The following is a 27,855-nucleotide window of genomic DNA, read 5'->3' on the forward strand; positions in this document are numbered from 1 at the left end:
CCCATGAAGCACTTTGAGGGATACAGCGCTTCTCACAGCTTTGATGCAAATTCCCTTTTTGGTGGAGAAACTGTGTCTCTGCTGTTTAAGAGCAGCTTCAAGACCTTAAGAGTTACTGCAGCTTCACCTTACCTGCGTCTGTCATGAGCTCTGTTTTCCAGCATAGTCCGAGCTCTGTTAGATGGTATATTTTGTCCTGACAGACAGACAGACAGCATCGCCCTGCCCAGCAACAGCCCTGGAGCACATCTGTGGCCACTTTCTTTACTTAGCGCATCTTTTTCTTTGCTCCAGATTTATCCTTGTTCCCTTTTTCTTTCTGCTTTGATAGCTGTTTCTCCCGAATCTTCCTGAGGGCCTGGTAGGGGCCCAGGTTTCTGCGGACCATTGTGCCTTTCCACCAGGCCTGCAGCTAGAGGCAAGAGAGAGGTCTTAGGGGCAATCACTTGCTGTGGTACCTGGTACAGCTCCATGGCCAGAGTCTCCTGCGCTCCTCAGCTGCAGGAGGGAAGCCTGGCCCACACAGCGCAGTTGGGCCTGCGCTGGTTATGCTGAAGGCATCTGGGCCAAGGGCAGCTGGTGGTGGTGGCAAGGGCAGGAGTGGGGGAACTGCCCCGTGACCCTCCCTGTATTGCCCAGGCTGAGGGGCTGGTGTGACGGGCACAGCCCCAGATCATTCGAGGAGACCAGCTTCCCCCTTTCTGCTCCCTTCTCAAACCTGCAGCTGGCTCTGTGCCTGCCCCAGGAGAAAGAGACAGGCTTTGTCTGTCCTTTGTTTGTGCCACCCCACACCAGCCAGCTTTCTCAGGACGTTTTCTGACTGAACAAAGACTGTGGCACAAATTATTAACTCCCAACCGCTGATGGAGCAGCACTGCCTCATCTTTGCTCCCCTTTACCTTGAGGATGCTCTTCAGCTCCAGGGCATCCTGCTCAAGTAGTCTTCTTTTAGCCTCCTTTTCTGCCCGGTCACTGATGATGGTTTCCTCAAACATCTGGCACTGCAAGATAGCACAGGGGTGGCAACAGCCACATGAAAAACACATCCCCTAAACTGCAGGGCCAACCTTCAAGGCTCACTCTGCCCAGCCGCTTGCCAGGGCAGAGCAGGGCTCACTGGGATCCTGCTGCAAGGAATCTTCTCCTCTGGGTTCCTGCAATTCCCATCCCCACTACCTGCTTTTCAGAGCACAGTCGGGGCTGCTCCAGCCCGGGGGTCGCAGTGGGGGTCCCCACTCTGGGCATTAAGGAGCTCCTGGGCAGCCCAAGGGCAGTGTGTAAGCAGGGACCTTCCTCCCCCACGTCCTTTATTTGATCTTTCCCGAATCCAGATGGCAAATGTTGCTCATTACCACTGCCAGTCCTAAGGCACTGAGAGCTGCTGCCAAAATGAAACCTCTCACAGCCTGGGTGTAATTAACCCTCTGATCCTGTGCTGTAAAATGGCTGTCTGATGGCGTCTCAGGCAACAGATGGTGGCAGGAAGGACCTGTGCTCCCCCAGGCTAGGCAGCAGATGATGTACAAACACACTCAGGACACCAAGATGACAGTGCAGAGAGTGAAAAATGAGCCCACAAGCAGGGAAACATCTAACTCAGTCCCATCATCTCAGACCCAGGGATAATAAGGAATGATTAATTCCTTCTGGCTTTAAAACACCCCTTTTTCTAGACGCTCCTCTCTGCTCTGCCTGCGTAGCTGTGATCAGAGCTCGGCAGTCAACCAAGAAACCAGTGTGGGGCAGGAATGGTTTTAACTGGAACCAGTTCCCTTATGACAGAGCACTGCACAGCTCTGCAGGAAGGGATGAGCTGCCTTTTCCAGTCTCAGCCTGTCTTACCCCGATGTTGCTGGAAGGAGCAGATTTGTTGAGACTAAGGCAACAAAGGAAGGTGAGGCACACTGACGGGATGGGACAGCATCCTGCCCCCTCACAAAGGCCGTCAGTAGGTCTCTGATTTGCTGGTATTTGAAAATAGCTGTAGGGGAAGCATCATCATCCCTCCTTGATGTCACAGGTGGCAAATAGATGATGACTACTCAGTCCCTGCCTTCCCAGGACCACTGCTTATAATTGCACCCTACACCTCAACATTACTGATTTTTTCTTCCATGATCCTGGTTCTGTATCTGAATGAAGGTAGGAAAAAGCCAGTTTTGCATGGGTGAGATGGAGATGCTGCTGCTACCTTACCTCCTCAGCCAGTCTCTGCAGCATTTCCAAGTTGTTTGCCTTTGCTGCTTTTAGGGCATCCAGTTCTTCGTTTTTAGCGTCCATGTCATTTTCATACTTGTCCGCCCAGTATTCCAGCTTCTCTTCCACCTTCTGCATGGGGACAGAGTGGTGCTCAGCATGGTACAAAGAGTGCTCAGGGGAAAGGTTTGCTACTATATGTGACCTGCTGTCAGGATGATGGTAAGAGTCCCGTAAATTTTGCATGGTTAGTGTTTCCTTCTCGTCTTGAAAGAGTCAAACCCCTCAGACTAGTGATAAATTACTGGTGGCCTGCAGACCCCTTGCTGGAGCTTCACCATAGAAGCTGCAGCACAGACCTGGGGATGAAGAGAGACTAGGCTAGGCTTTCAGAGGTGCATGAAGCAGCACTGGGGGTTTGTTTTATGGACAGTCAATTCTGGTGCAATAATTGAGAACCAGAAGCCATCTTTGTGTGTATACAGAGGGAGGGGGGGGTTAAGCAACCAAATTTATCAGTGAGAAAGCTTTTATCCTCTGCCTGGCTCCCTACCTAGTTTCTGGATTAAGCTCAACGTGCCAGGAATAAGGTCCCAGGGGACAGCACTTCACGCTATTTCAGGTTATGAACTTGGCTTTGTCTCACTCATGAATAGGAGGGCAGGTGTTGCTGAAACAGTCACCCAGATTACTTCCTCCCATTCATGAATAACTTTGCCATAGCAACAACCATGATTGCTTGCATGGAAAAATAATCTGAGGAAAAGCATCAATCTCATTACGGCATCACAGCTGGACACACAGGGGAGACGGAGGGCATGGTCATCCTCTTCTCTGTGGGCCCCTCTAAAGCCACCAGCTGCTGCCTGAGCACAGAAAGGCTTGTACCTCGCCTTCTGGTAGAGGTCAAACAGGCTGCAGCTTGTACATGGAAAGTCCCCTCACTATGAAGCGTTGATCAGACTAAGGCTCTGGGACATAGAGGACACTATTTCATTGCTCACAAGATACAGCACTTTTCTTCACTCAAATTACATTTTAAAAAATATATTATCTTCTACTAAATCTTGTACTGACAGTGATGTTAGGTACCCTGCAGCAGTACAGATACAGTTCCAGTCATGCGGTTTATGAGCTGCTTTCCAGTGTTATTCACTGTAATGGGCACTGCTGTCAATGCTGGAAAGCTCAGAGCCTCTGGAGCAACAGCACAAGGACATTCATGGTTGTTTGCTGCTGAAAATTAGTACAATAATTGTGAGTTGGCAATTATCCAATCCTGACTCTTCCTCAGATTAAGATAAGGCAAAACTGGGATGGCAGTTTGTGTCATTTCCTTCTTAGAGCCCCCTGTGTGCAACACTTGGGTCTGTCAAACAGTTGCCCTCGCTTTGAGCAGTAGCACTGAGTCACTGGGAGCCCCAGCTACTGCCACGGAAGGTCTGAATAAAATTCCAATTAGCTGAATGCAACTATCTGAGGGAGGAAAAATCCATAACACCTGAATAAACAATGCCAGTCATTTCATGAACTCTAATTTTAAGGCAATGTATCCAAGCATAGCAAATCTCAGGTCTTGGAGAGCTGGTTTAATTAAGACTTGAGGATAAGTATTCATTCAAACAGCAGCGATCATGAACCTGGTGAATTTGATGGAGCAATAAGTGTTTTTCTTTAGGCACTAATTGATGACATAGTGTTTATCAGTTGCTATTTGAAGCATTAGCAGACAGTCACACATACCTTATGGTGTTGCCTGAGGAAATTTTCAATCTCCGTGTGGACTCGAATCTCCTCATCGGTTTGGGTCCTCAGCTCCTGTAATCAGTGCAGACAGAAAACATGAGGGATGATGTTAGTACGTGTGCACACACATGCTGCTGAAAGCCGAGCTGGTGAGCAAGAGCGCAGGAGCTCTCTGTGCAGTTCACAGACATTTTTCCCAGTGACAAAATTAACTGAGGCTGACCTTGCCCCTGAGACATCCATGAAAAAGAGACAACTAGATCAGACCATGATCAGTCAAAAAAAGAGCTTGCAAAACCAGAACAGTTTTCTAGTCCAGTTCACCTTATGGCCACACAGAGAGTTCTATCAGCAGAATGTGCTGTGGGCAATGCTGGGAGCTCAGGCTGCTTATGTTGCTAAATAGACTTGTAACTACAGCCTTTGGACATAGTTATGGGTCTGTTTCTCTGACGATGTTTAGTTTAAGCAGTCCCTGCCTCCAGCCCCTGTCTCCTGCAGCCATGCCATGCTGTTGCTGTTTGCAAGACCATAAGAGAAGCCATGGAGAGAAAATGATTTCTAACCTGGATGAGTTTCCTGATCCAGTTCAAACAGTTGTGCCGGTGACTGTGACAGAGAACACAAAGGGCATCTGGGGAAAGAGGGAAGACTCTTTCCTTCCTAGCTGGAGATCCCTTCCAGTAGGGGCCGTGGGGAAGGCCTTACCTGAATTTCCTTGTCCAGGACATTCTCTTCATTGCTGCACTTCTTCTGGGTTTGGTGGATCTGGAGGTCTGTGCTTTTCTTCATGTAGCGGCTCTCCATGTTCATTTTGGTCCTCATCTCTTGGAGCTCATCTCTGAGGTAAGCAATCATGTTATCTCGGTTCTAGTGGAGGAGACAGAAGCACAAAAGCAAGCCTGAAGACTGAGATTAGCTCACTGTATCTAAATCTCTCCACTCCCTGATAAACTCAGAAGACACTAGTGTCACATCCCGCTCAAACAAGGGAGACAAGTAACTTAGATTTGTACGTGGTCTCTGGTCCAGCAATAGATTCAGTCATGCTTATTATAAGCATGAAAGAAGCCAAATAATTTAAATTGCTTAAAGTTAGGCTTTACTAACTTCTTGGATTAGGCCATCTCAGTGAATGAGCATCTGTAAGAGGAGGATAATGCCTCAGCCCCACATATGCCAAAGTTTGATTTCCTAAAGTATACTCTATTCCTTGGATTTATTTTTTTCTAGTTATGTAGCAACTGTATAAACATGACCTTCGGAACAACTGAAAATCTAATCTTGTCTCATTTATATGTTTAAACAGTTCTTACCAGGTAGATTGTGCCCACTTTGTTATAAAAGCATACACCCAGGGTAAGGAAGCAGCGTTCAAGGAAAAGCTGGCTATGAGCTCCCAGCCTCTCCCCAAGCCTTGTTTTGCAGTAAATCTAAGCTTTCCGGTGGGAATTCTGTCCCCAGGAGCTCCCTCATGGGCAAGAATCCTGAGCCAACTTGCCCCATTTGTCCGGCGTTTGGAGCATGCTCAGGAAGCAAAGGGCATTTGCTTGACTTGAAACTGTTGTTTTGTTCACTCCTTTTCAATTGATTTCTTTGTGTAATGGATGAAAGTTCATTAATCTGGGTTTGGAACTTGGAAGAACTGCCTGTAAAATGAGAAACTCTAGACTTTTGTAGCAAGAGGTTAAAAAGGTCATCAAAGTCTCCTGTGCGATTACGCAAGATCAATCTTACTGCGTCTGATTTGGCGCCTGATTGCTCCATTACAGCCTTTCCCTTGGCTTTCCTGCCATGCTATGATGGCCTTGACATTCATCAGCCAAACCTTGCAGATGAAGATGAAATACCAAAGTGCTGGCATTTAAATGTTTTGAAGCCCACATATCTCATCTCTGAAGCACCCTTGCATTCCTTAGCAGTGTAAACATGGAAAATTGCCACAGGAAGACGCCAGCTCAATAGTACTGTGTTTAAAAGCCTCTGCAGCATGACTCATTTGGAAAAGGTTTCCTTATAAGAAGAGTCTGGAACAGTTAGAAGGAAAATCCTTCCCTCTGCACCCCTTGTCAGACATGGTTAGGAAGAGTAAAGTATGTTTGTAAGGCACAGGACAATTAAGGGCCTTGGCCAGTGCTGTTTTGTGGGTTTAAAAGTCATGTGTTCACATTGGTTTGAAGGTTTCCAACATCAGATACTATTTTACAGCCGTGTCATCATATGACTGCAGACAGCTACAGACATGACCTATTTGTGCCCTGTTAAGGTTTCTAGTAATGGCCTTTATTTTCCCTGGTATGAAATTTTGGCGGGCACTGGGAGGGGTTGTGTTCCTGGTCAGTAGACATGGGAGGTGACTGTACCACTTTATTTTGAGATTATCTTCCTGTGTCATGCTGGAATCATGTCTAAATTGAGGGACTGGCAGAGAGACTGGGGAGATGCTAAAAAAAACACTGATTTTTTTGTGGTGCTGAGGCTCAGCAAAGCCAAACACTGCTGATGTTACTGCTATCTGCTAAGGATCTGCAAACAGGCCAGAAAAAAAGGGTTCAGCCTAGGTTATAAAGTACTCAGGTATTAGAGAGGTGGGGCAAATCATGAACACTTCACCAGGTTATTTTTCATTTCGTATTTTAGTAAAGCAGGGGAAAAAGGCCTTTTGATTCCAGTGCCCCAGGCCTCAGCCGGGCTGGGGGCCCATCTGCTGTGTTTGTTTTCTTTGTTGTTTGGCATGTTTGTGGTTTGGATTTGGTCTGTGGTGTTGTAAAACATCTTCGTTAGAGGTGGGGAGTCTGGGGGCTTGGTTATACAATCTAAAGCAGATGGGAAGTGAAATGCAAAACCCCAGGGGTAGTCTGCAGCACACATTTGCTTGGAGAGGGAAAGTGGGCTGCAGGCATGCGGGGAAGTACTGCAGCCCAGCTGATGGACCCAGTGCTGCAGAGCTGGGGCACGTTTGGTATTAGGTTGCAGTGAGTATATGCAGCAGTAAATATCCACTATGGGCACCATCTGTAGAGTATGCTGTTCCCTCAACTTCAGGGACAGGCACTGGGAAAATCAGTTAATATTTATTCATTCTGGTTTACCATAGCAAAGGTCCCAGCCAGGACACAGAGTGCTTTCATAGTTAATGGAGTAAAACCTCTCGGCTGGTTGTTTGGGATGGCTCCAGCATTGAATCTGCCAAACCAAAGATGCAAAATCATATCTCACATGTCCAAAACTATCACAAAACTGGCAGAGACCAACATCAAACCCCAGGAAATATTTGCCAAGAGCCCGCCTGCTTTGCAAACAGGTAAACAAGCCGATTGTCTCTGATCTCTCAGCAAGCAGACATCAGATGAGAGGCCTGTCTGCTGCTGTTACCCACTGCCATAGGAGTCGGGCTGCAAAAGCAACTGCGCGTGGCCGGAGACGGTACGTGCACTCCTGGGTTTTCATTTACTTTATCTCCCTTGCAAGTGCCACCTAGATGTCTCAGCTCTTCCACAGCAATTAGTAATTACAGTCACTTAAAATACAGCTAGTTACAGAAATAGCAAACAGGAGTACACAGTCAAAGGAATTCCTCCAGCAATCGGATAAACCCCTGCCACCAGCAGCACACCATTTGGCAGGCGCTGGAGGGGGCAGGGGAATGGGTGCTGTGCTACGTGCAGGCAGCGAGCGTGCGGGCAGAGCGCCCTGCCGCCTTGCTTCCACACCGAGTGCGTATGAGCTCAAGTCTTTCCACTGGCAGCTGCACTATCTCAGCTTGCAAAGCCTGAAGATATGCTTAGATCTACACACCTGCCACAGCCTGGACTTGCTCCCCCTGAAACCACAACGTGCAGCCCTACAGACACTTCAATAAGACTGTAGCCTGCGTCTCTGTCCCAGCTGCCAGAACATCCCCATGCTGCACAGCCCAAAGAAATGCCTCAGCCAAAAGGACAACAGGCCTGGAAGGTCCCCCAGCTTTGACAGAATGCAGCTTTCTGCCAGCTCAGCTCCAGGCCCAGCAACTGGGAGTGAGCTGCATGAGGGGCAGTTTGCTGGCGGAGGGAGCAGACCTGCTGGCAGCAGCACTCTTGTCGAAATTCCTGTCCCTCTGGAACCAAGTTTGGATCTAGTGCACCAGCTCTGGGTCCTGCTGAGCTGCCTCAGGGCTCTGCCAGCAGTGAAGTGAAGTCAGGAAGGACCATCACAAACCTTGTGCCCTTTACTGTAACTGCCTGGGGCATTTCTCCAGTAGAAATAGGCACCAGTGGGTGTGTACATATGTTTAAAACATTCCCCAGAACACTTCATTGATGCATTTTCCTCCTGGAAGAGGATATGGGAAGAAACTTGATGGATTTTAGTTGCACTCCTAAAAGCACTACTGAGTGGCACACTGATGCAGTGGAGCTGGGTGTATTGTGAGAACACAGAATAAAAATTGCGGACCTGTTTTCACTAATACTGTGGTGCAGCGTCTTGTTTTTCTGTCTGGTAGGTAGCCTGCAATATTACTGCTTGTTATAAAACTATGCCATGACTTGCACACATGTATGTCATGAGTACACCACAAAACCTACAGGACATAAAAAGTCTTTGGGTGAATAGCAACTCTGAATTGCTATGCTAAATTGGACTAGATAGCAACTCTAAATTGGAATTCTAAAGTTTATATTTCCTAAATTTTTATGTTAAACTATATAATCCCATACGATATTAATTTGTTTCAAAATCCGTACAGACTGCCCTCACTTGTCCAGGACACTGGAGAAAGTGAGTATTTTTGTACAAGCTAGAAAATGAACACTGCAACAGCCAAACTGGGGCTCTCAGTGATGCTCCTGCACATAAGAGCAAAAAAACCAGACAGATCATTTCAGCTCCTTTAGATACATCAGTGCTTTCCCAGAGGAAAGAAAACAAATAGGAACATTTAGCATTTAATTTGTGTTCCATTAGTAAGAAAAATGAGCTGAGCAGTCTAATACAACATTAATTAGCATCTCGTTAAGAGGTAGCAAGGCTGAAAATACAAACATGTAGGCAACATGCGTGAAGCAAAGACCGTGTTTTTCTGGTTCCATGATTAGATTTGCTTGCTTTTGTTTTCTCATTCACTAGGCTGGAGACAACCATGTAGGCTTTTGTCTACAGGTCTGTGCATCATTATTGTTCAAAGTACTCCAAAATCAGCAAGCTATATTTTTGTTTTTAATTAATTGGCAAGGTGTCAAATCATGCAAGTGTCTGTAAAACTGCCTATGGGAAAATCCCGTACAAAGCAAATAGAAATTATCTCCCTTGGGAGACACAGTGAGACACCATTATTTTTGGCACAGGAGGAAAGCAGTACTTGAAAGTAGTCTTGTCTTTGATTTGTTATCAAAGCTGAAACTCTAAGGAAGCCCAGAAAAGGACTTTTAAGCTGGAAATAGAAAAACAAAATCCCAGATGAGTGCAGATCCCACTTGATGAGGCACAAAACAAGAACCAAATTAGCAGAATATACTGAAAGACATGGAGAGCACCCTCTCAGCACAGGAGCTATGCACCTTCTTAGGACTGCAAGAGGTAGGAGAGGCACAGGGCAGGAAAGACTGACTGCACAGTGTCAAGACACTGCTGCTTGTGTGAGATGGGATGATTACAGCCCCCTGTCCCTGGGAAGGCATGAAACCAGAACCAGATACATATATTGTGTGCAGAGACACTTGGGAGGTTTGAGGAGCACTGCACTGAAGGAGAACTTCCTCATCATATTCACTAGCTTGGGGAGTGGGAGAACAGGAGCTTCCCAGGAGCCACCAGAATCTAAATGAGAAAGGACAATGTGCAGAAGCAGACAGACAACATAGTCTCTGAATCCAACAAACTATTCAGCTTATTTCAAACAACTGCCACACAGATGTCAAGGAACTTTTGGGTTGTCCCACAGGGCCTGGAAATAGGTTCCCATACCATTTCTAGTGGCAGTAAGTCAGTATATACTGAGGTATACAGCTCTTCAGTCCTGGCTCTGACCTTATCCTGCATTTCTCTTTAATTCTCACTACTGTTCTTTCTTGGTTTGTCTCCTAACCTGCTAACTTTCCATTTCCTTCAGTGACTCCTCTTCTTTCTCCTGTTATGTTCACAGTTTTCTTCCAGTGTTCTTTTCATCTTGCTACACTTCTCAGTGTATCTGGGAAATGTTACACATTTCCAGGATCTCAGCTAGTAGATGAGTACTGACCTAAATTAATGTTCCCATCTTGTACATTCCTGCTTTCTTCTCTGCTGTATCTCCCCTGGACTTCTGGTGTTTCATCAGTTATGAATAGTTGCATACACCACAGTGAAAATAGATACTTCATGTTCTTACAACCAACCTGTATTTACAATTAAACTTTCCATTGCACTTGCATCCAGACCGCCAACACAAAACCTTCATGTTCTATAAACTGTACTTCACCAGCATGTCAGGGACTTAAAATTCCTCTCTCTAGCCAACTACATCCTGGCTTGATTACTGTCCACACTTCTGTCCAAAGACAAAATGTAATGATACCAATTCTTTCCTCAGATGCCCTTGCTGTCCTCTTGCTCAGTACTGAACCAAGCGTCAGATTCTTGTTCCTTCTTCCAATCCTTGTATAGCTCTGAAACTGCCTGCCTTTTGTTCATTTTCTGTCATACACTCTTTCCTGCCTCAGCAAGGCTAGGCTATGTTTCCATGTTTCTGCACAGAATTGCACCAAGTCTGAGCTGTCTGGTGAGTAGCAAAGCGACCAACACCATTCAATTGATCTGCACTTGTGTAGCAAGTCTGACATTTCCAGAATGCCCCAGATTCACTGTGCATGCACACACCATTTGTATGCTGCAGACAGAAGGGCTGAAGCTTTCCAGAAAGATCAAGTTGACAGCATATGGGCAATAGCTTTGATCTGCCCTTGTGTAGGACTCCCATGTTTGGGATTTTCTAATATCTGGAAGCCTAGAAAAAGAGATTAAAATAATTAAATTTTCCCCAGACAAAATGATAGGTAGAAAAATTACATGCCCCTATACCAGATGTCCTTTCTCACTCTCTCATCATCACACTTTCTTCTCTGCCAGGTGTCACATCTGCATGAGTTAAGTATAACAGAACCTTAGATACTGCTATCTGCAAATAACCTCTTTCTTACTGATTGCAGATGTCTGTGCTTTGCCACTCCCATCAGTGGTTTTGAGGTATTCTCATTTGATCATGGTCTCCCACGAGTATGAGCATTTTGACCTCCCATTTGAAAACCATTAGACACCGCTCTTAAAGCCATTAGCTGGCTTATTCAGAACACAAATCTTTATTGCAATTATTCTGCTTCTGTCTTCCTAAATGATGGGTCATTATATATGCCACACATCCTCTAATCTGAGTGCTAGTTCCTGAGCAGCAGAGGTGAGCTCACTAACAGGCTTCCCCCCCTGGCATGATGCCCAATGTGAAGTGATCTCACCTGAAGTTCTATTTCAGTTTCTTTCTTGACATCTTGCAGCTGTTTCTCGAGTGACTTTATCTCCTTCTTTCCTTCCTCTGCCCTGAAGAAAAATGGGAAAATATAATCACTTGAATATATCAAAAAAGACAAGAACTGTTTACCTAGAAGAACTTCCAGTCTCCTGATACATCTGCAGCACCCAGCTGAGCACTGCCCCACTTACCCAGCTCACTCAATGAGTTTCTAACACCTGAACTAAAGCAAGTGCGCACAAAATCTTGGCCTGCTTCTTCAGAACCGCGTAAGACTTCCTGTGGCTGAGTAGCAAAAAAGGCGTTTATCTCTTCAGACTGAGCCTCGGGGAGGCAGCACATCTGCAAGTCAGGAACAGACACTCCACCGAAGCTAGTGACTTGGTAAATTAATCCCCAAAGAAGAGGTGCACAGACTGAGCACAGAGGATGGGAATAAAAGGGCATGCTCTTGTTGAAAGCTTGGAGCAGACGTCAGGATGATGTGATTGCTATAGCAGAGAGGGAAGAAGCCTATCACTGAGTGACAGTTTCTGCAGTTCAGGCAAAAATCTCCTTGTTTGTGTGCAGAAGCATGCACAATCAGCAGACAGTGACAAATTGTGTAATTCCATTATATATCTGGAATATGTTTTTTTCATATCAGCCTTAAAATCTTTCAAAAAACACTGCCTCAGATTCTGAGATCCATTGAGGAATATGAGTGAAATTCAAAAGCTACAGAGATCTTTACCTGTTTAAAACAGATGCAGTAATGTTTTAGGTCTTATTATCTTATTTCACTCTGAGTGCTTTTCTAAGCTTGTATGCTTATGATTTGATTTAAAGCCACTAAATACCTGAGACTTCATACACTATCCCAACCTTATAATCAAACATGTATTTCATTTTCAGAGTCCTTAGCTGGGTGACTGTGATAAATAAAAGCTCCTGAAAAAGAGTTCCAGGCTTATTGCAGATTGCTTTCAGACTGGTATATTGACACAAACCCAGGCAAATTGAAAGAGATAAAATTCATTCCATGAAAAGAAGGTATGGTAGAACAAGCAACACAGTGGCTAGATGTGATTGATAGAATGGAATAAAAATTATTATGTCCTTTCTGATTATAATTTGTCTGCTCCTTTCCATCTTCCAGTATTGAATAGTTACTCAACAAGCAACTGCTGCTTTCATTTTTGCTTTCTGTCCCTTCCATGGGTAAACAATAAATTCCTTGGGTTTAGACAGTTGAAGAGTTGGGTTTTGTGCTTGAAATCACACATTTCACTGGAAGCTGGGGACTTGCATTGGAAGCAGACCACTGAGCCACCACCAGGGCTGTTTCAGTAGGTTGGACTGATGACAAATCATGACTTAACAGCAGCTTTGCTGTCGACCCTAAGTGATGGGCCTCAGCTGCTACACAGAACAAAGTAGCTTTAAAATGGTCAAATACTTCTGTGATGACTGCTATTCTCTCTGGCAGGCTAGGGATTGAACCAGACCTTCCCATGCTAAAAAAACTTCAAACCTCTAGTGCACAGAAGTTTGAGCTAAGGAATCACCACTTTGAGTTGAGATTATAACAAATCCATATCCTATCAGATGTGGGACAGAAGAGGATCTACACTGCAGTGGCTGGTGGATTAGCCTTAAATAAGACAACTGCCTCTCTCACCATCTGTGCTAGTCCCTCGCTGCTAGGGGGAAAAGGGAGCGTATTAGCATATGGGTCAGAGCAGATCCTCCTGGGCATTGCATAACCTAAAGACCATATGTTGCTGGCCCTGGTTTGAACAGATTCTCTGCTGCTCTGGCTTTCACTGGGGACAAGGAGTTAAAGATCAGGGAGCTCCTACATCACATTATGTTTTAATTGATATGAAACAGCAGTTGCATTAATGCAGACACTGGTGTCCACGGTGGTGAAAGCTCAGGCAACTCCTAGCTCAGATCAGTGTCAGAACCATCACTTACTTCTTTCTGAAAGGGAAAGAAATGCAATTTGTAAAGCTGACAGAATAATTCAAGATGAAAAAGCGGAATCCTTTCTGTATCTTGGGGTGGGTTTTTTTCCTTTTTAGCATGTACTGAGGGGGAATGGACTTCGGCTTTGAGCAGTTAAGCAGGAAAGTACTGAATGCAACACTGACCTGATGAGGAAGTCATGAAACTTGCTCTTTTTTGCCTTCTCTCTCTCATTAGCTTCTGTTAGGCTATTAAATTTTCCTGATTCCTGTACCATTTTCATAGTGACTGTAATTACATCACTTGCATACTGCCTGCCAGAAAGAAAAAGAACACAAGAGTATTTCATAGGTGCTGATACTATAGTGTCTGACACCTTTATCCATTATTGTTTACAGCTAAAAAAGGAAGGAAATATAAGATCCCATTTCTGTTCTGTTGACCGTCAAATCCAGGAGTGCTTCTCCCATAATGCCTGATTCCTGTACATGTGGAGAACTCTCTGCTAGGATTGGTTGAAGTTTATAATTCAAAAATGTTGTCCCGAATGATACTTTAGGAAATAGCAAAGAAAGAGGCACAGACATATCCATGTTGTGCCAGACTATGTTGCCGTCAGGAAGAAGGCTGCTCTTGGACAATGAGACATGAGGATGCAGACAAGTGTGTCTGAGTGCCAAAATATCCCAGTACAGCCCTAAGCTGATGCATGGGCTTGCCCAGTTTATTGAATTTCATGGTGCATATGGTATTTATATTTTATCTGCGTTTTCCTCATTTGTATTAGGATTTTTTTTAAGCCCTTTGTTGAAATAACATTAAAGGACGGAAGCCAGGATGCAGAAAAATGCATACTGAATGCTCAGCTCCCCAGTCTGTCTTTTAAACCAAAGACTGCTGGTATTTCTGCAAATCAAGGCACCTGATTAGGTGCAGGAATAAAATTTATTTTTAAAAAGAAAGAAACTCTTTGGTCTTTATATCTGTTCTATAAAGGAGAGACTCTTTGGTCTTTATAGCTGTTCTATAAAGGAGAAAGGCTGTAGCTGCCGTAGAGGCTCTGTGTGCCCTGCAGTATAACCGAGTTCACAAGGCAACACTCAGATCCCACTTTGTCTGGACGTACCTGCTAGGGGAACCTGACTCCACATATCAGAACATCAGCCCTGGCTAGTACCTGGCATGAATCCACCATTATCAGCTGGGTAATATTTTCAACTCTATTCAAACTAAACTGATTGTCATTGCTTGGCAACCAGAGGCAAGCAAAGACCAGAACTAAATGGCCTATGAAGCTAGACCCCACTGCTCTCACTCCTTTCAGACCAAGAGTGAGGTACACCAGCAGTGGGAGAGTGGGAAGCCTGTATTTCTGCTTTCAAGAGATAGTCTGAAAACTTTACAGCTCTGAGCATCCCCCACAGTCATCATATTTGTGCTTTACTCACCTGTCAGCCTGAATTTTTCTGAGACTCTCTACAGACAGAGCATTGTGTTTCATGGCCCTATTGGAAAGATGGTGGGTGCTTTTTAGATCTTCAGTCTTCCCCAGCTGCTGCTTGTGTTTGATGTTTTTCAGAGACATGGAGGTAACTGTTTCCACACTCCCTTGCCTTGCTGACATAAGATCTTGGTAGTTAATGTCCATCTCCTTCTGGGTCTCTATGATTTCTTTCACTTCTGGGATGCCAGTCTAAAAATGAATAAGAGACCTGCTTGCACACTGGGCAGTAGAAATAAACCCTCTGCAACATTATGTGAGAGGAAGGAAAATTAATAATAAACTGTAATGAAGATATAGTAAGAGCAGTTGATAGTGTATGTTACCTTCTGCAAAAAGTGGAGAAGCAGAAACATTTATCTTGGTTAGCTGTGAGCACACAGTGTAGGCCTATTAAACTCCTAAAGTGACAAGACTAGAAAAGGTCTCAAAAGATGAATTCATCTGCCATAAGAGATGAGAGTCCAGACTGTGTCATTCCTGATGTTCTTCATGACCTCCAGCAATGGAGACTATGCACCCTCCTGCCAGTGCCAGCATGTCACAACCATCTTTGCCATAAGAAAGTTTTTCCTCCTCAGCTGCAGTTGTGCCCTGGCTTCTTGTCCTAGTCTCTCCACAGGCACAGAGAAAAAAAATCATTGTGTCTTTTTTTTGCAGCAGCTTTTATGTATGGGAAGACTGTTAGCCTGTTTCCCCTCCACCTTCTCTCCATCTTAGCCATTTCCCACTACCTGTCACCATGACCTTTCTCAACAATATTACTGTTATAACAAGAGCTGAGATGTGTGGAAATCAAAGTGATAGACATCAGCTATCTGCATAGCTGTATTTTCGACTGAGTGATAGCAGAGGAAGTGTAACATGAATTCAAAGGAGAAATTCAGAATATTGGCAGTTCTCATCTACATGGAAAGGTATCTTGTGGCTAGGTACAATTCTATTAAAAAAGAAAAAGCCCCAGAAAATTAAAAGCACGCTGAGGCCCTGCTCCTAGGAATTTCTCTGCTTTATGTGCTGTGGGTAGGAATGTGTGTGCATACATTTCTTGTCTGCCTGCCAGCATCTCTGTGGCTGAACACATAATAGCAGTACTGCTGAAGCCAGCTAACACAGACACTGTCAGCCCTGCTGCAGTCCATAGCTGTCTACTCACCACCCTGGCTGCTTGGGGAAATGGGTTAGAGAACTCACTGAACTGAAACACTTTCCAGCAAAAAGGAAAAAAAAAAAAAAAGGTTACTTTTAGCAGCACCAGTTCTCAGTCAAGATCCCTCCACAGCCACACACACATTTGTCTCAACACAGCACAGAGAGCAGAATAAAAACAAGCTGTCAGGGCAGCAACTGTGCATGCCAGCAGTACTTCCAAGAAGCTACTTGTGGAGCAAGGCTCCGTTAGTGGTCTGCGATAGTGCCATAGTCCGTGAGGGCAGTGTGCAGGGCACTGCAAGGGGCTGCTTCGTTCTGGGTATCTTGGATATCTCCGGATGGGGTGGATCAGCCTCTGGCAGTGCCTGACTCACCACTGACTAGAGAAGGAGTCTAGGTGACTACCTGCTTAATTTCTGGACAGTTCAATTTACACGTAATGAATTGCATGCAAAGTATACACAGTCCAATGAAAATTACATAGTTAATTAGAAAAAAAGAAGATTTAAATAGTTTTCTGGTGATGGCTGTACTTCAGAAAGAACTAATTTTGGCAGACAAACTGCTTTAATATCATGTAGGTTTTATGAATGTTCTGATAGATGTTTTAATGTCTGGGAAAGTTCGAGACAGGCTATAACTGGATTGTCTGTAAACAGTAGGGACTTACAATAATTACCAAATAACTATGTAAGAGCAAGAAGTTTGTAAACTGCAGGTGTTACCGTCTCTGTAGTCTCCTAGATGTTTATCTTTTGCTAGTCTTTTTCCCAGAATTCATCAAATAGAAAGGCTGCCTTCCTCTGGGGGATGCACTGTGTGAAGCAAAGTACAGGAGTCCACGACTCAGAAAATCAGTGAGGTGCTGGCCAACACTGTGATTAATCCTCTCAAAAATGTTATCACCTGAAATTTAGATGTCAGTCTTTGAAAATGTCATTGATTTGTTTGACTGACAGAGCTCCAGGGTACTTTGCAAATGCAGGTCTTCTACTAATACAATGACAACAGCCAAACGTAAACTGAGAAACGGAGAGAAGTAGCAAATACAGAGCACCGAAGTTAGCAAGTAGTTTCCCTAAGCCATTTTCTTGTTTCTAAATGGTTTCCTTCTAGATTTGTTTTGGCATCTTTAAGAACACAAGTAAGGTTTATAGTCTGTGAGAAAATTGTAAAAGAGAAGAGCTAAGGTGTTTTCTCTATAATTTAAATGTACCTTTAGTAGGTTAATCAACCTGATTCTTTGTGCCTGAAGAAGAGCAACTCCTACTGTCCTAGAGACACGCTCTTGCTCTGTGTTTTTGCTGCTGGCACCTAAGAGGTTTCCCACGCAGCTCTGTGAGGGAGAAGCATCCTCTGGCAACAGGTGAGGCTGGCTCACAGGACCCTCTTAAGGGGAGGAGTGCCCTCTGTTGCACAGCCTAAGCATCGTTCATGCCCTGAAATTTACTGTAACACCCGCTTCTGCTGCTTTGCAGTGAATTTTTTGAAAATAAGGTACTGTGGAAAGGAAGTACATAGAAAACTACATGCTGATTTACCTTCCTCTTGCATTCTTAAGTGGTACATTAGACAGAGTGAACAGCGTTAGATCTGAAAACTCAGATCCCAGTTTTTATTTCCATACTGGTCACACACTTTCTTCCTCTTAAAAGAGTTTAAAACCCGTTTAAAGTGGAAACAGCCAGCTATGTCACTTAAAATATACAAGAGCAGAACTTAGAACCCTTTACTCCTCAGAACGGTCCCATTCTGTTTCCTATGTCTATTAGCTACCAGAAATATCACACCACCTTCCTCCACAGCAACAAACCTCTGCCTGAGCCTTAGGGCTTCTTCTCTGTTCTTTATATCTCTGCCCAAACCCTCTTAGTTATGATATCTATTAGAAATCAACTAACTAATAATGGCCATTGAGAATAGGTAGTTACTGATATATTTTGAAGTGGAATCTGTCTTAATTCATTGTCTGTGGAGACTAAAGGAACTTTAGCATGGACTTAGAGAGAAACAAAAATACCCTGTTTTTTAGTACCTTCAAACATCCTATTCTTTTGCATTTTTAAAAGAGCTGCATATCTGTATAAGAACCTAGATCTGTTTTATTTCCTTCTTCCTAACCCTTTGCTTGTCATCTAACCACTGCAATTTTAAAATTATAAGCTCGGAAACCTCATCTTGGGTCAGTAGGATCCTTTGCACAAAGTCTTGAAATAGACTTCTCAGTGATGCTGCAGTATAAATATTAAAACTGTTCATCCATGCACTTCTGTTGTGTTTCTTCACCCAAGGGTTATGGAACACTTTGCAGAAAAAATATCTGAGTTGATTTTTAAAAATTGCTGCTAGAAGACATAAAACTGAGACAAGAAGAAAACCAAGAGAGATTTCTTTCAAGAGGAAGGATAGAGGCACATACATGGCTGATGTCTGTCTTGCCCTCATATGAAACTGGCATGATATATCCAAGAACTGAGAGCTGATCAACACAATTCTCCAGCACAGCAGTAAACAGCAGAGCTTCCATATGAGTGAATTTTTCCATTTCTTCAGTCTCTGTGCTCTTGCTAAGAGGAACAAAGACAAAAGATAGCAATGAGAAAGACACTATGATGTTAGTAATGTTAGTAACAGTAGTTTAAACTAAAGGTAGACCTGAAATAGCCTTATTTGCAGCCTTTCATACACTCGCCTGTCTTTGTTTATAGCTTTTCATACAGTGTTTATAAGAGGAGCCATGCTCTGCTAATGGCTGCTCTCAGGGACAGTGGGAATGTTTAGCTTTTGCAAAACAAAGTAGGTCGTGGTCCCTCCAACACTAGATCTGGTAGATAGGCTGAGAAGGGAAGGGATATGGAAGGCACAATCTGGATGAGGTGGCCTCACCACTCAGTTCAAGGAGGAGGAGTATTTCATGATGGACTTTGTGATCTGTGAAACAATGGAATGAAGGTGCCTTTCTAAAAAGAAAAAAAAATAAATCCACATGTCTTCTAACATCTCAGATGGTGAACCTTCATGCTCTAATCATTCCCCATTATTACGTGTGGCCTTAAAATTTTCGTGATTCCAATCCCTTCAGAAGGATCTGTTATCACTTGGAGATGTTAAAGGTCAAACAAGAACCAATATCTGGGTTAAGTAAACTATCTTTAACATTCTGTGTTGGTTTATTTTAAATTGCACTTCAAAGTGAAACTGCTCTGATGTACACTTAAGCATCCTTTTGCCTTGCTTACAGATGGAGTATTGTGAAAGCACATCTAGGGGATAATGGAAATTCAAAATTAATCCAAGTGAAACTGGTCCATTTAGAAAAATGCATGAGAAAACACCTGCATAACAATGGAGAAATTCTCTGAGATTTTTAATGTTTTGGTAAGCCATTAGAAAATCCCTCTAAACCCTATACTCACAGAACAGGTATTTCTTGTATAACACCCAGCACAACCGGAGTCTGAGATAACTGAGATCCTGAATGTCATTGCAATGGAAGCATCAACATCCACTAACAAAATCTTCATTTGGCTGCTGTACCTACAACTGGATTTGTGCCATCTGTAAAATCCTTGAATAAACAAATTCTAGGTCTGCAAAATATTATAGTCCAATCTGTAAGCATGCCAAGGAAATACATCAGATAATGCCTGTTAGCATGGTTAACAGGATAAGACATGGCCACATTCTATGAAAAGTAAAGAGGTTTAGATGCAGTTATGCTTTGGATCACTAGAAATCAGTGGTTTTTCACAGGCAACTTTATGAGTGTTTAAAAAATGCATACTTACTATAACCTCTCTGAAACTGTTACCATTTGTCCTCATCATTTTTTTGTGTTTTTGTTGAAGAAAATATAGTAATTTACAGTTGGAACATAAAATTCATTTCACTTGGGTAGAAAAAATGGGCCACTTTTCAGTGCAGGTTTATTAGATGTCTATTAGTACAGAATAGGTAAACCAAAAATAACTTAGATTTTACAAATTTGTTTCTTGATGTCCCTGTCTCTTGCAGTAAGCTGTTTAACGTATTGACATGTACTATCCTTTGTAACAGGCCATGGCTCTCTGTGTGCATAAGACTACAACTAGAAATCTTAGTGTGCAAGAGGCAGTCTTTTTCATGGTATATAGTCAATGAGACTGGAATATTGCTCCTTTCAGCCTAGACCCTTTTCTTTGATTAAATGAATAATAACTCAGAATGCAAGACTACCAGGTGCACAGTCTTGCATTAAGGATTTTCACAAGAATTTCTGCTATGAGGTTGGGAACACAGGGTGGAAAGAGAGTGTTCAGGGGTGGCATGGCTCCAGTGTTATGAACCATGAATAATGCAAAGTGCTATGATGTAGCAGGACCAGATATTTTCAGCAAATATAAAGAAGCATTAGTGCCACTGCATAAGACATCAGTAAACCTCGGATAAGGATGGTGCATGTTTCTAGTCGTTTGTGTTAAAAAACATGCACAGCTACAGAAGATGACTAGTGGAGTGATCTTGGGAATAGAAATTCTGTTTTCCAAAATATTAAAAGAATTGAGGACTGTGATTACTCTCTGTAAATACATATGAAGAGTAGATACCAGGGAGAACAGAGCTATTTAAGTTGAAGGATAATACTGGTCCAGGGTCAGAGGAATGTAATGTCCCCTAAACCAAGCAATTATGATAAGGTTTCTCACTTCTGGATGGATGGAGATATGGCACAGCCTTTCATATAAGATAATGGTAGAGGCACCCTAAATTGTTTCAAGAAGCTTGTTTAAATCATGACAGGAAAAGATAACAAAAATTCTGAATATTATCAACATGTTTACTATCCTTCTTGCACTATTTATACTGACTTACCTAATTAATCCCACTATTCAGAGCTTTTGATGGCCACCTATGATTAAGAAAGAACTGATTTCCTCCCTTTGCTTCTGAGATTCTTTTCTCTCCTTTTTCTTAATTATATATATTTAAAAAATGCTACAGCTTGAGATAGGTATCTGATAACATCATTAACAAATAAATAGCTAATAATCCACATAATAAACTACACCCATCATTTTTTCTTTCTTTTCAACCTTGGAATCAATGATAGAAGGGGAGATGCATGAATGAAGTATTTTTACATAGAGGAAGACAGATGGTGTCTTTCCAGTCAAGGGGCACTAATAAAATATTTCTTAAATGTGTTACTCGTTTTTATCTTTTTAAGAAATCTACAATCCATATTTTGAGTCTAAACAACATAAGAATAATCTATTACATGTGGAGTCCTAATGCTAAAAATATGGTGAAAAAAGATTTGTTCTGAGATGGCTGTGACAGATGGTTACAACAGCATTCTTGAAAGAAGAAGTAACACTTGCAGATCTTTCATAGGAAAAAGTGACTTATTTGAAAACAAAGGAGGATGCAACAGCTTTTCATTTATCCCATCAGCAGCTTCTGTCCAGGAGAGAATTAACTTAAGATATTAATGCGTGTTAAGAAAGCTCACAGCTGGAATGTTTCTCTACAGCCTGCTGGTTTGCTCCTCCTATATATCTCCTCTTATAACCATACACTCACTTGGCAGATGCATGTGCCAATCCAGTATGCTCTGGACTTACGTTGACTTGGAAGTGAGAAGGAAGTGAGAATGTCTGGGGCATTAAGAAACACTACAAATAATGAGCAGCTTTCCCTGGATTTTAGCATTAATGAAGTGCCTACAGACCATCCCAATGCAGCCACTGGCACTGACCTTAATCACTGCCCTTTGCTGAACTCCTTCATTAAACTCTATTAATAATTTAAAAAAAAAAAAAAAAAAAAGAGGTATGTGAGGGATTCAGCTTCCCCCAAGAGTTTAGGGTTGACATTCTTTCCCTGTTGACCTAAAGGGAAAGAAAAACATATCAAGAAATAATTTTTAAAACAACTGTATAAAAGGTCTGGCTTCCTGCTCCTTTGGGGATTGCAACTCCCTCTGCTGTGTGAGAGTCCTGGATGCACATTTCTCCCATCCTGCTGCCTGATAAACTAAAATGGCTTCAAAGGCAGCATTTTTTGCAGCATTCCTTTTAGTCAATTAAGGAGATACCAGGGAATTACAGTGAGAAAATTCAATGCTGAGAATGTCACATCTTTTTTAGCTCTGTTTTCCAAATGATTGGCAAAGAGATTCTGAATATTCATAGTGGCAGTGGCTGGGCCATAAATCAGAAATACCTTAGTTTTAACCAAAAAAAAAGGTCTCTTAGGCAAGCAAATATTTGGGGCCTTACAAAACTCTGCCTACCACTACAAATGCTAGAACATAAGTTGCTCATTTGAAAAAAAAAAAATGTATATAAAAGAAAAGAAACTTTGACAGGCTGAAGTAATCTTGGTTTTAGCTTAGAGATGCAATTTAGGTTTTATCCTGACTATAGAGAAAGTTTTTCTGCTCCTGCTCTCTGAGGCCGTAGTGATGAGAACCCAGCAGAACCGAGTGCAGGAATGAGAGACATGGTGCTACTTTTAGCTGTTATGTCCCATATGGGACTAAAACTGTATGGGACAGGAAAAGATAAGATTTAGGGGGCATTTGGCTGTGGCATTTCTAGTGCTGGAAAACAGTGTTTCGACAGATAGTTTATTCTCCTCAAAGCAGGGATTGTGTTCTTTCTCTGAGCAGAGGTTTCTAGCACATATTTGATAGTTAACTGGATAGATTACTAAGCATTGCTTTACTTTCCACCTCTTCCTTAAAGTAGAAGCCAACAGAATAATTTGGAGAATTCATAATATTCCATCCCTTCTCTGCTCCTATTTCCTGACAATTTCATCTCTCAAAGAAAAACTTCTGCTTATAACATGCTTACAAGGCATCACATGCTTCTACCCTGGCCCAGCAAAGTATAGATAGACTAATTCCTCAGTCCAGGTTTAAACTCTCCAAGTCCAGCTGGTAACAAGATGACAGTAGATTTTGCTCCTGGGATCCAATTTTTCAGACAAGCACTCTGGGCACATGTTCAAATGCAGTTTAAGACTCTTAGGAACAAAGTTACCCTGGAAGTTTGGATGACCAGGGCACATTTCATATTGGAGTAAGTTCCTAAGTTACTTAAAGTGCTCTGAACATGCACCTGAATTTCTGTCTATGTGAGGGAAGTGACAGAAATCAGGAGTGAATGACCCTGACTTGGGAAAATGGGTAAGTATATGCTTCCAGATATTCTTATTTAGAAAAAACACAGGAATGTGAGACTTCATTACAGGGATCTGAGCATAGAAATACATGTTTTCTGTCACCAAGGTGATATCTAGAGCAACATAAATGTTGAGATTTAATAATTCAAGGTGAGAACGGAGGAAGGCAGGCAGGGCCCGGACAGCGGCATCACAAGAGAGCCCCAGAGCCCTGGCCACCCCAGAAGCACCGAGCGCTGCCCTTCACCTCGCCGCTGACCCCGAGCAGGGCTCCTCGGCTTGTTCCACCGCCGCAGCCGGTTCTTGCCGCCGGGCTGCGGCCCAGCTCGCCGTGACTGGCCTCCCCTCAACCTCCGGGCCGAGATTTACCCCCATACACCGCTTCCACCCCGGAGCGGCTGGGACGACGGTACCGGGCCAGCCACCCCCTCCCGCCCGCTGCCGGTGCGGGGCCCGGCCCGGCCCCGGCCCGCTGCGGCGCTCACCGAGACGCGGCGGCGGTGGCGGCGCCCGTCTCCACGGTGACCACCACGCTCCGGGGGCCTCGCGGGGCTGCCCAGGCGGGTGCCTGCACGGCGGGTTTGGGGCCGCCCCTCCCAGGATCGCCACCCGGAGGAGAACGGTGACGCGGGAGACAGGGCGAGGGATAGCCTTGGGGCCCATGTGCCCACCCCGCCGGGGCTGCCTGGGTTTTTCCCGCTCAGGCGGTGCTCGCGGCTGCCCGTGGGGGGGTCCTTCCCGGCCCATATCCCGGGAGGCAGCGCGGCGGCTCTCTCTTTCGCCGCCATCTTGGTCCGGCGCCGCGGGGGTGAGCCGGGGAGCGGCGGCACCGGGTGAAGGGCTGGGGGGAGGTGTCCCCGCCATGGGACGGCTGGTGGACGCGGGGCTCACCGTGGGTCGTGGCTGGCGCCGTGCGGAGCGGGTAGAGGCCGAGATGGTGCCGATGTGCGGCGGATGGTCCCGCCCGCCGGTTGGGGCCCGCAGCTGAAGGCGGGCTGAGGAGCTTGGAGCGTCGCGTTCTGTGGGGAAGCGGAGGGGCCCCCTTTCCTCCACCGTGAGGCGAGGACTGGCGGCCCTCGTGCCCTCGTCGCCTTGCTCTGTATCGAGCCCGGCCGGCGGATGCGCTGGCCGCCGGACCGGGCCCGCGGCAGCTCCCGTCCCGCTGGCTCGGCTGGGCAGAGCCGCCGGCCCGCGAGGTTCATGGTTTGTGTGTCGTTTCTAGGCCTGCTGGGACCAGGGCTTCAGGAGGACACCATGACCGGGAGGTGAGTGACCTGCCCCGCTGAGCTAGCTCTCGGCTCGCTGTTACAGTGTGCGTTTGACAAGTCTTCTTGCAAACTGAGCATTTCTGAGAGTGCTTTGTTAAAGCTGCGGGCAGGGATCCATTTTCCTGTGGCTGCTCTCATTTTCCAGGCCAGCTCCTCTGCCTAGTATCCTGCTGGGCCCTCTGTTAAACGCCCACAGTTTTGTTTCCCTGTTACGAAGCCTCTGCCTTAAGGTGGTTGTAGTTGTTCATACGGTGTGCCACCTTTTCCCCGGCCTGTCAGTAGATGCGGGATATTAACGGTGGCTTTGTGAGCATAGTGTTTGTGAACATTCAGTGTACAGTAGAGAGGCTTTGACATACTGTTTCTTTGAGTAAGGGATCTACTATACCATCGAGTTTTCTTAGGGATGCAGGGATTGAGTCTGGATCACAGGTTTTTGTCTTAATATTTATCTGTGGAGTTTATTTTCTATTATACATGTGTGGAAGATAGAACTGGATAGTTTAGTTTAATACTGCTATATTCTGGGACAGTTGCTGGATGCTCTTTAGACAGTCATGGTGTGTGGAATGAGCCTTACAATTGCTTTACTTGCATGGTACAGATAGGTTTTTGTCGTGAAGAATTGTTGAGGAGTTTGTGTAATGTCCTTTGTCCATTGCATGTGGGGCTGTCTCTCAAGATGCTCATAGGCTGCAGTTAATTCCTTTGAGGCTACAGATTAACAGCAGTTAGTATCTTCTGTAGCAGTTACTGCAACACGGCAGACTCAGTTATGTAGTGTATAGGGAAAAAAAGTAATGTTTACTCATCACAGAGTAGCTGTGAAAACATAACACTAATGTTGAAGTACTTTGGGTTTAGTGTGAAGCCCGTAGAAGCAGAAAGATTCGAAGTTCTCATAAATACTTCATGTCCCAGTTACTTAATTTTCCTCCGTTGACTGAATGTAAGGATTTGCAGTAATCTGTGAAAGTGAAAGCAGTGAGGTTTTTTCCTCAGTTGAAGTTCTACTGGTGTGGAAATGTTTTTTTTGCTGAAACAGAACGTGATTTGTTTTTACATTTGATACTTCGGAGTGAATTATAATTTGTAAATATTTTCAATGCTTTTAGGCTGTGGTGCAAGGCCATTTTTGCTGGCTACAAACGTGGCCTCCGAAACCAGCGGGAGCACACTGCCCTTCTGAAAATTGAAGGTGTTTATGCCCGTCAGGAGACAGACTTCTACTTGGGCAAGAGGTGTGCCTATGTATACAAAGCTAAAAAGTAAGTCACTTTTCATTTTTATGCTAAAGTAGCCAACTCCTGTATCAACTTTTGCAAATGCCATGATGTGAGCAGTCTGTTTATAGAGCTTTTGTTAGAAAAAAAATTAATTTGGCTCAGTTTATTAATAGAATGTTCATGGAGAACTGTGTGGACCAGCTTCCTGGGTTAGTTTCATTTTTTAGAATCCTGGGTTATTTTTGCTTTAATTGGCCTGTATGTTCTTAATTCAGATCATGAAATTATGTGAAATAATCATTGGCTATTAAAAATTGTATGTTATAAAGAAAATGGGATGCGAAACAAATTTTGCCCAAGACTGGTAAAAACTGAAGGCGGGTTGATTAACTGAAGTGAGGAAAATTTACAATGAGTACTATCACTTATTGAGTTACTTAAATGGCAGAATTATTTTGTGACACCTGGAGGAATCTGTGTCCTGGCTTTTGTGTGCCAGTGTCAAAGCGCTGTCATTTCTTTTGTTCTGGCCTTGGTGGAGGCTTAAAAACAGTTACTTATTATTTTCCACTTATTTATTTCTTTGAGTGTAGTTGTTAAGAGTTCAGAATTGCCTTGAGTAGAATTGATCGGGCTGTTAACTTGACCACCATCATTTCCAAGATGGCATATGACTTTCCTAAAGCAGTTTTTTGCGATATATCCCAGTGGCTTAGGGCTCTTCTGCCTTTGCTGTGTCTGGAGAAATCTTGCAAATAAGATGTTGCATTTTCTTTGAAATTGATGAGTTTTCAGTTTGATCATCTTAGCATTGGTGTTCTCCAAAATTTTAAGCTTTGTGACTCGTTCATACTTCTTCAGTGCAGCTTCTGATAAATTACAAGCTGCAGTACTTACCCATTTGGAAGGTATAGTGAAAATCCCAGGCCTAGCCATTTTCACAGGTAAATAAAAGTGTGAGGCAGTCCAGTTAAAGATGGCTGTGGAATAAAGTTACAGAAGTGCCTTAAAGAGGCTATATCATGTGCCCGGAGTTGCGGGTGGTGTGCTCAGCAGTCCTTTTCCTCTCTTTCCTCAGCAACACTGTAACCCCCGGTGGCAAGCCCAACAGGACACGTGTGATCTGGGGGAAGGTGACCCGCGCCCATGGGAACAGCGGCATGGTTCGTGCCAAGTTCCGCTCCAACCTTCCTGCCAAGGCCATTGGACACAGAATCCGGGTGGTAAGTGGATTTATTTTAACAACAGGATATTTATTGGCAGTTTTTGGGGTGCCTGTTAATCCCACATAGTATGAGGGAAAATCTTAAACTATGGTTTTGTTCTGTTGTTGTGTAGTCAGCATAGCTCTTTGATAAGTGCTCCTTTTGGAGCTAGGAGAGGTTTATTGCTGGCTTCTTTTGCTGAGGGGGTTTGTCCCCTTATTAAGGGGTTTGTGTGCTTGCTCAGGTTTTCTGGAAAGGCTCTCTGAATTCTGGGACAACTCTTCAGCTCTCTTCTAAAGCTATCTTGATCTCTTTTCCCTGAATCTTGTACGTGTGGTGTTGTACTCTTCTACTCCAGCTCCTACCAATTGATAGACTTTTTTTTCCCTCCTGCCTCCCAGATGTTTTCACTGAAGGGTGTGCTGTCCTGCCCTGTCCACTAGGACCTGCTCCGCAGTCAGTGTGTTAGCCACAAGGCTTCAGGGAGACTGTCCCTCTAGGTCCCTCATCCAGAGTTTTGATGCAATTATCTTCCTAGTGGTGGTGTCAAAAGGAGTGTCAGAGGGGTGCAGTCCTTCCTTTCTTTTCTGTCTTTTCCCTTGTGCTTTAGGAGCAGCAGTTAAATCCTGAAACTAGACCCATGAGGACTCTCCCTGTCAGTGAGCAGGAGGGCTGGCTGCCAGGGGTACCTGTACCCCAGCAAAGTGCTACTTCAAGTCACTGGACTAGTTATTACACTTTTCCATTCTTGCACCTCTTCTGTGTAAATGGGGGAGTCACTTTCATAGTAGTTCAAGAGATTGATCTAGATTGTAACTGCATAACTTCTGTTTAAAATAGTACAGTCCAATAACAAGATTTCTAACATGATTCTATATCTTGTCTTTTACAGATGCTGTATCCATCTAGGATCTAAATTTTTATTGGAAATAAAATGGAGAATCTGTTTAATTTTGTA

General features: G+C 44.0%; 2 protein-coding genes across 2 annotated transcripts; one reads left to right on the forward strand and one right to left on the reverse strand.

The window, feature by feature from the left end:
* Positions 1–110: 110 nt before the first annotated feature.
* On the reverse strand, positions 111–24,393 carry DRC9 (dynein regulatory complex subunit 9; the record flags this gene model as incomplete). The annotated part of the gene is made up of 11 exons (XM_074912489.1): positions 111–412; positions 900–1,001; positions 2,197–2,328; positions 3,940–4,014; positions 4,651–4,812; positions 11,412–11,493; positions 13,561–13,689; positions 14,824–15,068; positions 18,448–18,595; positions 23,684–23,791; positions 23,942–24,393. Coding segments are annotated over 11 exons (1,779 nt in total), but the record flags the coding sequence as incomplete, so codon positions are not given.
* RPL35A (ribosomal protein L35a) lies at positions 23,924–27,855 on the forward strand. The gene is made up of 5 exons (XM_074912075.1): positions 23,924–24,006; positions 24,421–24,463; positions 25,582–25,734; positions 26,771–26,915; positions 27,790–27,855. The coding sequence occupies exons 2-5, from the start codon at positions 24,453–24,455 to the stop codon at positions 27,811–27,813; spliced, it is 333 nt and encodes a 110-aa protein (XP_074768176.1). The 5' UTR covers positions 23,924–24,006; positions 24,421–24,452; the 3' UTR covers positions 27,814–27,855.

This window comes from Athene noctua, chromosome 8, assembly GCF_965140245.1.
Source record: "Athene noctua chromosome 8, bAthNoc1.hap1.1, whole genome shotgun sequence".
Taxonomy (NCBI): domain Eukaryota; kingdom Metazoa; phylum Chordata; class Aves; order Strigiformes; family Strigidae; genus Athene; species Athene noctua.